This window comes from Dendrobium catenatum, unplaced genomic scaffold (genome assembly GCF_001605985.2).
Source record: "Dendrobium catenatum unplaced genomic scaffold, ASM160598v2 fragScaff_scaffold_617, whole genome shotgun sequence".
Lineage (NCBI taxonomy): Eukaryota > Viridiplantae > Streptophyta > Magnoliopsida > Asparagales > Orchidaceae > Dendrobium > Dendrobium catenatum.
Window position 1 is genome coordinate 113136 of NW_021319079.1, and position 13538 is coordinate 126673.

The following is a 13538-nucleotide window of genomic DNA, read 5'->3' on the forward strand; positions in this document are numbered from 1 at the left end:
TAAATCCCGCTGTAAATCCGATACCAAACAGCCCCTTAAGGATCACAATTCATTTTTATTGGATGAATTATTTAATCAATAATGCATATCAATAATATCAAAGTATAACAAGCTTAGGAGGAAAGACTCATTCAAGTGGATTGAAGAAGCCGACATGTATGTAATAGAAGGGGAGGTAAAGTTACTAAAATCATGTTCGGAAGCAAAATTCATTTCTTTTTCAATGAAATGAAATAAAATATATTGGATGTTAAAGGCCATTATGTGTACTGTTCTGACTCCTTTTACTTCTTAACACATATCTTTCATGCAATGATGAGTTCATTTTGTAAGCACCCCTTTAAATTACTCGATATTTTAGGGTTATTTAATAGTAAGAAGATTTTTTTTTTCATCCAAAATTATTTAGAAGTAGAAGAGGACTACTGTATATGAGGTTCAGATAGGGGTGTCAAAATGGGTTTTTATGTCCAACTCAAAACTGATCTGCCTTCAATTGATTCGTCCCGATTAGACAAACATGTCTGAAATTCAAACCTAAAATCGACCTAACCATAACCTAAGTTGTCCTTACCCAATCCGCTAACCCGTAATGCAGCCAGGCGCGAGCACATGCGGGCAAAGGGGGAGAGAGCGGGGCCAGCGAGTGAGGTGGTGAGCGTATGCATGTGATCGTGGGCACTAACATAGGCGCGGGTGAGAATGCAGGTGCAGTACAGGTGTTGATGTAAGTGTAGGAGGGATCAATGCAGGTACTAGTGCGGGATTATTGCGTGCAAGAGGGTGAGTACTCGAGTTAATTTTAGGTCACCCTCTTGCACGAAATATATGGGTAGTATATATATGAAAATACGAAGTTTGTTATTTAATTTTAATTCCATAAGAAATTGACACATATCAATGTAAGTGAATTTTTTTTTGAACCATTAAAAGTTCGTTTTGCAAATTGATTTCACCAAAGTCTTCTAAATATGTTGGACTATTTTATTAATTCTTTTCCTATAATTTTTAGAGCACCAAATTGAAAGATATAAAAGTATTTATAAGAATTTTATGCTAAAAATTTAACGATTGGCATAATTATCAATGCGTCCTTAAGATGTTTTATTAGAAAATCTTTATTAATTACATGTAATCAATATTGCCATATTTTTCCTTTCTTATTTCATTTAAAAGAAAATGAAAAATCAAAATTGAGGAAAGAAAAGAGGAGAGAGAAGGGAGAACTTAGGATTTAAGGGTAGTAGAGCCATTTTTTGCTGATCGACCCAATTGAAAAATTTGCTCATCTGAAGATATACTATCATCACCCTGACTCTAATTTCAGTGATTTTGCTTATTTTGTGCTCTCTTAATTTTAATTTGGTTAGAATTTACAAAATTAAGTGTGATATCCTGATTTTTAACAAACTTCTACCATATAACTTTTAATACATTATAGTTTTAATCATTCTGCATATATTGACATAAATATATTAAATTTTTACTAGGTATTTTCATATTTTAGAAAATTTTTTCTAATTTAAAAATTTTAGATAAATAATTATCAAAACTTTATAAAACTAGTGTATGACATATATACTTTCTATAATTCATCGGTTGTGGTCTATTCATGTAAAAATGAGAATACTGATTTTTCTTATGAATGACATAAGTCATTATTCATATATACATATTATATGCACTAGACTGATGCAATGAGTTAAACATTGAGCATAATACCACTTATTTATTATGTTCTATATGTTGTGAAATATATATATATATATGTGTGTGTGTGTGTGTAAAAAGGGCTGGCTATAAATGATTGATTAATTTAGGTTAGTTGGAGACATGTTACATTGTATAGGGTGGGCTGATGGGGTTTTCTTTAAAATAAGATTTATGGTATAATACTAAAAGATGTAAAAGGGAGACATATGGAGGCATATGTGTATGATATGATATGTCGATAGACAAGAAGTGACAAATTATAATATGGAAGCCATTAGATATAAATGATTTGTAATATGACTGATTCTTGTAAGATTGGCCTATAGAACTAAATCTAGGAAAACATCATAGGCATGTTTCCTATCTTGCTTACGTATGCATATGATAGGAGCATATACGATAGATTATATAAGCAACATCACATGCCATGACATGAGATGATTTATATATGATATGAGATATAGCTGATACATGTATATGATAAGCATGATATAATAATATATGATATATATAATTCATTGATTATGAATTATATGAAGTACATGATATATGAATATATGATATAAAAATATTATACAACATACATGATATACGACACTAGCATGTTACAACATCGACAATGTAAGACATGCATATGATTATGACATGTATATAGAATTCCTGATGTGAGATAGATAGAAACTATTATATAACTAATTGGTACATAAATTATAGAGTTTAATGACCCCTCCGTTATATATGGTTATTAGCTACTAATCATTGCTTTTAAAATATACAGTTGTAGTGATTTTTACTAATCATACGATATGTTTTTGCTCAATTAATTGTTTATTGTTACATACTTATATTTCTAATGCCTTGATTTAATCTAAGTTGTTGGTTCTGGTAACCTACTGAGTTGTTAGCTCACTGTGTGATTTTACATATTTTTAGGAAGGGATCAGAATCTAGTAGAGTGAGGATAGATCTGACATTAAGGTTAAACTTTATTTGTATTTTATTTAGTTTTATTCTTCTATAGTCAAGATATAAAATATATACTCATAAATGTATAAATTGAACTCTTGGCTATTATACATGAATTTTGAGGGATAAATATGATTGATTATTTGGATGAATATATTTATAGTTAATTCGGCTGATTATTGTATTAATTAAAAGATATTAGTGATTATGATAGATTATTTAATAAATAAATATATAATTCTTCCAAAATTAGACCTTATGGTGTTACATTTAGTAAGATAAGCAATTTTAAGTTCTAATAAAGATTTAAGTAAATGAAGTAGTGCTTACACCTACAATATGATGAATGCTTTATATCTTATTTATATTAATATTTTAAGTACATGCAATGCAATATTATATACTTAATTTCAAAAAAAAAATAAAATTTAGTGACATCTAGTCCTATACTTTTTATAGGGATTATTCATTTTGATCTATAAGTCCATTCAAAAAGATTATTCATCTACTCTTTCATCAATCCAATATACATTACTTCCTCTATTTCAACTATTAATTCTTTGTGTTATAGCTATTTAAGTAGATTGTTTGTTTCTTTAATCCAATGTCAAATTCTTCATTTACATGGATTGCATTATGAATGTTGTGTGGCAGCACTTGAATTGCAATGTTTATGTTATGTTTAATGTATTATATCCTTGAATTACACTTTGATAAGATATCTATTGAATTACATTATATTGTATTTTACTTATAGTCAATTATGTTATAATTATTATGATTGTACTCTTAATCATATCAATTTTGTCTTACGATTACGAGAACGCATCATGTTGCTTCTGTTGTAATAAGTTATGTTCGAATTCTATATAGGCTTTATTTAGGATGACTTTTTTACTGTTTCATCAAGCAGTTTTTTAGTATAAAATTTTTGTATGTGTACAAAAAAACTGCTTTAAGAAGAAGTAAGAAAGTTGTCACAAACGAAATCTTAATCCATTATGGAACTTTGCTTCAATTTGTTCTAGCCCAATTTGAATCGTGCTCGAACTTATCTGATAGGGTTCAAAAAGAGTTATAGCCTTGTTTGAATATAGATCAAATATGGGTCAAATATGATTCAAGATCTATTCCAATATGGCTTAAATTTGTTAAGAATTTTCTCAAGCATGATTTAAAAATATATTCAATTCTATACAATTGAAGGTGGTCTTTAAATAAATAATCAGAGATTAAAAAACGGATATATTTTAATTCAAAATATGTTTTTAAATATATTTTTTCTGAAAAATAAATAGGGAGTTCCTTCCACCGTTCTTTTTCCAGTCTACGCCGCATTTCCCTCTCCGCCGTCCAAATTCTTCTTGCCCTCCCCTGCGATAAATTCTGCATCTCTCAAGGGTCTTGAAAAAAAGCCAGGAAGAGAACAAAGAGAAGAGAGATAGAGAGAGATGGAGAGCTCCGGATGCATGGGAATGATGGCAGTGGTAGCGATTTCGAGCAGCGTCGCCCTCTTCGCCGTCCAACTCCACAAGCGCCTCGCCTCCGATTTTATGAAGAAATTTGAAATTGAGCTAAGTATGGAGAACAATCCCTCTCTCTCTCTCGTCTTTCTTTCTTTTCTTCTCTTTCTCTTTCCCGCAAATTTTGTTTTCCCCCCTGTTTCTTCCCGGACAAGATTCCTCCTTTAATGGATCTTTCCTCTTTTTTTATCAGAAAGCTTCAATCTTTTCGCTTGTCCCGCTTTATTTCCTCGTTTCTTTCCCGGATGCTATCTAAGTAATTTGAAAAAATGGCAAATTGGATTTTGCTTTGATCTTTCAAGGCTCTGTTTCACCGGCTGCAAAGTTTGGCAAATGAAATGAAATAAAGAAAATAATGATTCATTATGTATTCAAAATAATTTGTTTCAGATTCAGAAATGTATCATAATTTCCTTCATCTCAAATTCTCATCACCCAATATTAGCCCTTAGGCTTTTCTTCTTTCTTTTCTCTATTTCTTTCTCTTTGCTCATCCTCTGTCAAATAAAATGCATTTCCTTTCATGGAGCTAACCGCTCAACGAAACAAATTCCCCTTTCTTCGGCAATTTTAGCATACTTTCCACTGCAAGTTTGCCATTTCGGTCCATTTTTTGCTATTCTTGCATGCCATGGATAGAAGCTGGAGAAAAATTTTCATTTTGCTTTCTTCCTCTACTCTGTTCTATATGCTCTGTTTTCTGTACTCTGTTCTTTTCTCATTTTATCAAATCTGCAGGTGGGATGAAGATTAACAGAACAAAGAAGAAGGTGAGGTTCGCCGCCGACGTGATCGAGCCATCGACGGACAATAAGGAGTACCGTAAAAGGAGATCCGGCCGTGCGTTGGACGGGATGCCACTCAGCCCAAATAGTTGTTGATTTGGTCTTTAAATTTGGAGAAATTATTTTGGGCGAGTCCGGACCATCCAGACTCCAATCAAAATTGACCACATCTTTTATATATATCATGTACAATTCTGCATAGATAATATGACATATTTTGATTGGAGTTCGGAGGCAAGTTACGTCCAGATCACGCACAGAATAATTTCTCGTAAATTTGGCCTATTGTAAGTTGTAAAGATTGGGTGCTCTTTTGCATATATCTTTTGCATTTTATGTGTAACAAAATTATGTCATAATATAATAATGCAAAACAAGTTTCAAAGTTTTCAAAATTTATATTGTGATTAATGCAACTCATAATATAATATATATCATCAATCTAAGTGAATTTTCAAAGTTCTTAGGGCCCCTTATGTTTTATTTTGCATTAAAATATCTTATGCGAAATTATTTCTTTTACATGGTACCCAAATTATTATGTGCGGAATCCGAATCAGATATGTGAGTTTATATAATATGTACAAATTTATACTTGTAGACAGTGTGTATTAATTTTATACTCATAATTCGGATGATTCTTCTCGTCTGGATTCCGCATATAATAATTTATCTACATGTTGAGCTTTTTATGTTGTAATTTTATCATTATTCATTGTGATTGAAAACAAAAAAAAATGAGAATGTCGAGAGTGGTTTGCGGACTGCGGTGGTTGAGCTTAGTTTAAAAATAGCTGTGTAATTAGTGTGGAAAAAATAAAATTTTTGAAAGCTAACGTGGATATTTAAATATTTATTTATTTGAAAAGTTGGATAATAATTTTTTATATAGTTATTACACTAATAAATTTTTTTATGAGAAATTATTTTCTTATAATCAAATTTGTTAGAGTAAGAATAAAACTTTTCTCGAACATTTTGAAAATTGTTTTATAATACTCATAACAGCTTTCTAAAAATATATATTTTTTACAATAGTTTTCTAAAAATATTTTTTTCACAATAAATAAAATAAATAAAAGGCTGGTATGGAGGTGCGGTTTTATGCTAAGTCATGGATTGTTATGGGAAAGCAAGTGAGCGCATTGACTAAGCCGAGATTAGATCGATGTAGTGGTGAGCGCTTGTGGGCCGAGTAGGGTGCCCCAAGTGCGGGTTTATTATTCGGTGTGGAATGCGGAGGGCATCCGGAGATCAATAAAATTGCTCCACATCATCTCATTGGTGGGTACCCAACTCGGTACCCACACTCAGTACCGCTGGATGTCCAATGTTTAACTGAACGGTTCTCTCGTCCGGTGTCCGTACATAATAAAAGCTCCCAAGTGAGAGCCTTCTTCTAGATTTGCTTAGATGAGGGGGTTATGGTTCTGTGATGTAAGCTTATGACTGAGATGGAGGCGAGCGACAAGCTATTTGTCGGATGGACCATCTTTGACTCACCTCACTTCGAGCGAACTAGCTGGTTGGTTTATATGAGAGTCCAAAGGATCTTCTCTTAAAGGCAAGTGTCATCATGTCTTGATTATAACTCAAGGCTTGTTAAGACAACTGTGAAAGTATTTATACATGTACACCATACACAACTTCAATTTATGAAAACATAGGGCATAGATGTTTGTTGGACATAACAGTAATATATGCTTTTAAAAATCTAAAACTATTATAAAATAATAATATAAATTAAATATATTTAAAATACATACAATCTAATTTATATAATAATTGAATTTTTAACAATATATAATATTTTTATAAAAAATATTTAGAATAAAACTATTTATTAAAGACATTCTCCCTCTCGGTATAGGCGGGATTTTGCCTACAACCGGATGTTCCTCTGCATCCGGTCAACCGAACCAAATAAAAGTTCCAACCTTTGACAGATGAGATGATATTATGGAATGGCCTATATTTGTGTTTTATGTGTAATTATGTAATTGCTATATGTTTTTTAAGAAGTAATGAAATAATCATATTTAGATATTAATTTTTGGTTCAATAGGTTAATAAAGAAGATTAGAGAATATATGGTAGGTAAAAGAAAGCTTGATGTTAGTAATTTTTATAAGCAAATTATCATATAAAATAAATAAAGGAGTTATATATATATATATATATATATATATATATAAGAGCACATTTTTAGCAAAGAATTAGAGAATATCAAAGAAAAAATTTGATTAAAATTTTATTCAAAATTATTTAAAGGACAATGCAAATTTTAATTTTATGAAATTTATAAGTAAAATGACTAATTCGTCATGATTATTCCATAAGACAATGAAAATGAGATTTAATGAGCATTTGGGCCTCAATCTAGCAAATAGAATTGAATTAGGTCAAATTAAAGCCCCTCTATAGGAGCAATTATTACGTCAGGTCACCTGACGGGTCTAGAGACCAATAAACATGTGTCACGTCACCTAAAACTCGGTATTGAGCACTCGGTATGCTTAGTATACGTTCGGATTTCCGGTTTTTTGTCCGGACGTAATAATTAATCCCTCTATGTGGGCAAATTATTACGTCCGGTGTCCGAATTCGTCCGGAGGTGAATTCAGACGAGCCACGTCACCCCGACCCCAGTGCATCCGAGTGACGTGGCGCATCCAGATTTGCTTCCGGACGGTCCGGACACCACACGTAATAATTTGCCCTTTATAGGGGGGTGGGGCGTTACTTATGCCATCCCCAACTCCCACCTCAGATGTATGGTGGCTTCCTCTCATTATAAGCAATTGAGATTTTGGTTTTGTTTGGGACAACTTTTTAATTGCTTCTCAGAGCAACTTTCTAGTATGAAAATTTTAATTTTCCTACTAAAAAGCTGTTTTAAGACGCAGTAAAAAAAATCATCTCAAATGAAGCCACAGACTCGTATCTCCATTAAAAAACTCAATTTTTGAACAACTTTCATGATTAGGTATATACTAGGCAAAGTTTTCGGGCATCTAGTTCATTGAATTAGAGCCCACACTATGCAAGTTTTCACTATTGAAAAATATTTTGAGATTAAATATAAAAAAGCTTAAACACAATAAAATACAAATCTTTTGTGAGTTAAAAATCTAAGTAAAAATACCCCCTTTAAGAAAAATTGTGTCATTATTAGAAGATTATCATTAAATAATAATTATTTCAGTCAGATGCTTAGCTATCGACAAGATAATTTATCTTGAGAATAAGGGGTCTTACAGGGTCTGACCTTAATCTTTATATATCTTCTTAGGTTGAGATCTTAACAAATAACTTGATTTTCATTAATCAATAAATGTATTAAAGTCTTTATTGTAAAGACTAAGATTATCAATGGAAGATGAAATACAAAATGGCTTCATTTGGATCAGCTTTCTTACTATTTTTTAAAGTAATTTTTTTTACAAAATTTTCTTAAACTAAAAATTTGTGTACTAAAAAATTATTTTAGAAAGCAGTAAAAAAATTATCTCAAATGAAACCTTAATCTAAATACCAATAATCAAATCTCTCAAAAAGTGATCAAACTCAAGGAAACACAGAACAACTCAATCATAGAGAAATACATAAAATTCATTTTATTGCAAGAAATAAAGATACAAAGAAGGAGAAATTATTTTATGCAGAGGCCGGACGCAGCTCTATGTTTGGAGGTGAATCAGGTGCAACCACGTCAGCGTTATCGAGCCCTGGTACACAACGAAGAAGTGACATGACGCATTCTGATTGATATATGGATGGCGTTAGGCATCCGCACATAATAATTAATCACAAAGAAGAGACATGTGTACTCTTATTATCATTATTATTAAAGGAATCCTATACTACTTTTCTTAGTGGAAACAGTCTAGATAATTATGTATTATTATGTTGCCTTGTTTCTTTGTGCTCACCTGATCTTGTGTTGAAAGTGAAGGAGCTTTATTCCCTTTATATTTAGTCAACTAATGATGTTTATGTAGATAAGATAATGCAAGCTTGTTTAGCTCATTCAGTTTAGGAAATATTAAAGAAAATCTCAGAAAATGGTGATATGAATTGGTTCCATATATTGGAAAACATCAACAAAAAATTGTGTGTAAAGGTTGCCAATATATTAAATCAGATGATGTCCCTTGTGATCATTCAACAACCATGAATGAGGAGCCTTAGAAGCTCATTCACTCAAAATTTTTGGATTTTTTTTTATTTCTCTCACTTGCTTATGTATGTTTTTGCATTCTTCATGATGGATTTAAATTTGTCCGTGTGTGATACCCAACATCACTAACTTGCGAGCTTTAAAGATGCAACCTGAGAATCTATGTGACAATGGAGAGAAAGATAGGAGAAAAGTTTGTAGAAAATAATTTACTAGCTTGAATATCTATAGTAAAAATGTGATAATATTAAAAATATTTCTCTCCGCCCTTTATTTATAGGAATACGAGGGCTAAAAAAAGTACTACATCAATAAAAAAAAATACATGAATTGAAGTATCTTAGTAAAAACTATTTTAGACATGTGTCACTTCTTAACTAGATGGATGATTGATTTTTTTTTCTTAATCTTGTTTTTCCGTCTCATGATGAGTTTAATGGTGTCTTGAATGCATAAGGGTGAATAGACATGGGCAAGTATATGGCAAGTGATATTGTAACTGGCAAGCGTCTGAAAGCCATCAACGACCTATGTTGGAGCTTTGGATTGCCTACGAGAGGGAGCCAAGCAAGTTTGAGTTATCGAGATGATAAGCTCTAAGTTCATTTGACTATGATGGGACAAAATGAAACCAAAGTACTTCCTTGTAGCTAAAAGGATAAGCATAGTTGAGAACATGTAATCATAGATAATAGTGAGTGGCTTTGGTGGCTATCCCTTGTTATAGGGGTAGTGATGAGTTAATTAGTCTATGAGAATCATTGACTATCCTTATGAGTGGTGATTCCCTTGTGGGTCCACGAGATACGAATCTATCTACTATGACCCATCGACTATATATTGAATATCTAGAAAGACATATATGAGTATTGTTGCATACTGGAAAATTTGCGGTGGCAGAGAGATAAAGAGCTTAATGTCTTAGCTTCAAACAAAGATCTAGCACACATACAGATAAAGAGATAAGGGCATGAGAGTCATAAGAGATACCATAATTTTTATGTGGGAAACCCTAAAAAGGGATAAAAATCATGGGGCCTAGCCTAGTTGAAATGAATCCACTATTTTAATTAAGATTACATAGTACATTATATGATGGGAGTTGGAAATATAAAATGATATGAGAGTAATAATTCTCAAGAGATTGTTGGCCTATTGGTTTGGTCGGTAGAATTGTAGTTAGCAGGCGATGGAGGTCGGAGAGGTCGTAGTTGGTGCATGATAGAGGCCGATGAGATTATAATCAGAGGGTGATGGAGGCCGAAGGGACCATAGTTGACAGGTGAAGGATGCTGAAGGGATTATAGTCAACAGGCGATGGAGGTTAGTAGGGGCTGTAATCGGCGAGGGACAATGGTTGGACGGAGCATAGTCGGCGGGCAACGGTGGTCAGAAATACCATAATTAGTGAGCGATGGAAGCCATAGAGACCATAGACAAAGGGTGACCGAGGCTGGAGGGATCGTAGTTGGTGGGCAACGGTGGTCAGATAGACCATAATTGGCGGGCAATGGTGGTCCGAGGGACCGTAGTCGGCAGGTGATGGTCGTTTGAGGGACTATAGTTGATGGGAGACGATGGTCATAGTGACCACAGTGGCAGGCGACGGTGGTCTGATGATGGTCAACCAAAAGTTTTGTGAACGGGTGGTGGTCTGGCGACAGTCAGTGGACAGGCTAAGGTCTGGTGGCAGTCAGCGGATGGGTTGAGGTCCGATGGAGATCGGTAGTCGGCGGTGGTCCGACAAAGGTCATCTGATAGGTAATGGTTCGGCGACTATCAGCAGACAGGTGGTGATTCGACAATAGTTGGTGATTGGGTAGTGGACCGGCGAGAGTTCACCAATGGTAGTGCTTGGGTAGAACTCTAGTATCCTTAAAATGTCAGGGTTCTCTCCCATCTCAGGCCAAAGATTTCAAGCCCCCTTTTATGTGGGATGTGAGGATCTATTTATAGATTTTTTAGAGTGACATGCCTCAAAAATATGGAGAAGATTTATGGAAAATTTGAAGTGTGCTCTATTGGACAGCCCATATTGATCCCCGAGATTATAGATCGTTGACAAACACTTATGTGCCCTAATGATGTCAAAATTAAGCGATCCTAAGCTCGTTGGATTCATCTCATCAAGACGCTAGATTTGACTATATGCATGCTATATTTGTATATCTTTTGATAATCCAATTTATGCTTTGAACTTCTTAAATGTGCTTCAGTCCTTTATTTGGACCCCATTTAAGCTTGGATTGGGCCGATTTTGGTGTCGTTGGGTTCATCTCTTCGAGACTTTCAGTCTGACTATAAGTTTACTGAGATCAAAGTTTGGATGATCACAAATTTAAATTTGAAAGTTTCCAATTTGGATATGCCTCGAGATTCATGTCCGATCAAAGTGATTTTTTGGCAACGTATCAAGTATGTTATTTGTCACTTCAATTATTTTGCACTGTTTTTTCTAAGCTTTGGTGCCTGATCCCAATTTCTAAATGTTGGGCTACTAATCTCAATTAGGAGTTAAATGAACCTATGAATATAAATAGCTTAATTAGAATGTAGATCAGTAAAGCAACTGTATGGAATAGCTCTTCAAGCACAAGAGGCGTTTGTTGGTATTTAATTAGTTCCAGTAACTGTTCCTTCAGGACAAGCCTTATATGTTTCGGGGAAGCAAAGACATGTGAGCTAAACAATGCCGATTTGTCTTCTACAATTCCATAAATGTTCAACTAATTAATGATGTTATGATAATAACAACAACATTCATTAAAAAAAAGAAAGAAAGAAACATAAGCAGTCCAATAGCTGGCTATGTTGAGCTCATCAAATTCCAAAATAAAAGAAATAGATTCCTTAAGCCTTTCAATTCAATGATACAAGCACACTTTCTATGATGCAACAAGCTCAAAAATATTATTATTTACAATGTTTTCTGAGATTATCTACACATAGAACAACTCACTTAAAATTTGAACAATTTTTTTTTAGAATATAAATTTAGAAATTTGTCTACTAATTTAGGTTTCATTTCGGACAAATTTTTTACTGTTTTCTAAAATAATTTGTTAATATAAAAAATTTCTTGAAAGCAACTACAAAATAGTGGTAAAAAGCTATCCCAAATGAAGTCTAAGTTGAAAACACAAACAGCGAAGCCTAAGTTGAACACGCAAGCAAAATAAATAAATAACATGTATGACTCTTTAGTTAACTTTTCTTTTTTTTACTTCTTATAATTTTAATGTGATGCATATTAATATTTTAAAATAATTTATTTATTTTTCATTCTTCTTTTTCCTACTTTTTTTCCTCTTAATCTTGAAAGATCAAACTAAGGATGAAAAGTTTTGTATAAAGTTTAAATAATTATACTAATTATAATAAATTATTTCATAGCATATGATTGATCAAAAAATATTTTTAGATATTATAATAAGGGTAGTTGTTTCCTACTAGAAAATTCATAGCAGTAGAAAGGGAGTTTAACTATCTTACTTTATATGAAGATTTGACACACACAGAGATAAAAAAGAACTGTTGTAAATGTCACTAGAGTTTTTACATGGAAAGTCTAAAAAAATAAATACTATAATGTCTGATCTAGTTAAAATGATTATGCTAATATATATAATTAATTACAAAAAATGCCCCATTATTAGGAAAGAAATTAATACAATGGTATATGATTAATTATATGGTGAAAGTTATAAAAGCCTTGAGGCATTGATGCTGCCTTGAGGCATTGATGCTGCCTTTAGGAGATCATTTGTTATTTATTTTATTATTCTCATTTAAAGAGAGGAGACTAGAGACTAAGAAATCTAATATATAAGTCATGGCATTGACTTCATGATTCATATAGGAAAAAGGGTGCATTGATGTTGGTGGAGGCTACAAGTGACAAAGTCATCGTGCGTCAGTATTAGTGTTAATGACATGCATTGGTCTAATAAGCATTGGGCATGTATCAATATTATTGATAACGACATGTGACAAAGTTGAAGGGTGTCGGTGTATTCTGGCAATAATGGTTAGGGAGATTGTAACCAGGCAATAATGTTGGGGAGATTATAGTTGACCAATGGAGACCAAATGATCATTATGAAATCATAGTGATTTGAGGATCATAGTCGAGCGACAATTGCCAAAGATATGTAATCAGGTGATGATAATTAGAGGATTGTAATCTAGTAATGATGATCGGGACACCATAGTTAGGCAGCAGTAATCGAGAAATCTTAGTTGAACGATGAAGGTCAAAAAACTGTAATCAAATAATGGTTGAAGGACCTTAGTCAAGTGATGGTTGTTAAATGCCCATAGTCAAGTGACGATGGTCAGAAGATCATAGTTGGCTAAGATGGTCGACAGTTT

General features: G+C 32.8%; 1 protein-coding gene across 1 annotated transcript; it reads left to right on the plus strand.

Annotated features, from left to right (window-relative positions):
• The first annotated feature begins 3988 nt into the window (after positions 1–3988).
• On the plus strand, positions 3989–5382 carry LOC110096577. The gene is made up of 2 exons (XM_020822596.2): positions 3989–4257; positions 4941–5382. Exons 1-2 carry the CDS (start codon positions 4131–4133, stop codon positions 5081–5083), a joined length of 270 nt encoding a protein of 89 aa, XP_020678255.1. The 5' UTR covers positions 3989–4130; the 3' UTR covers positions 5084–5382.
• The last annotated feature ends 8156 nt before the right edge of the window (positions 5383–13538 follow it).

Bases quoted from the DNA above. Each gene is read 5' to 3' on its own strand.
- LOC110096577 (XM_020822596.2), top strand. From the start codon at position 4,131: ATGGAGAGCTCCGGATGCATGGGAATGATGGCAGTGGTAGCGATTTCG. The intron at 4,258-4,940 runs GTATGGAGAACA...TCAAATCTGCAG, and splicing joins GAAATTTGAAATTGAGCTAA to GTGGGATGAAGATTAACAGA.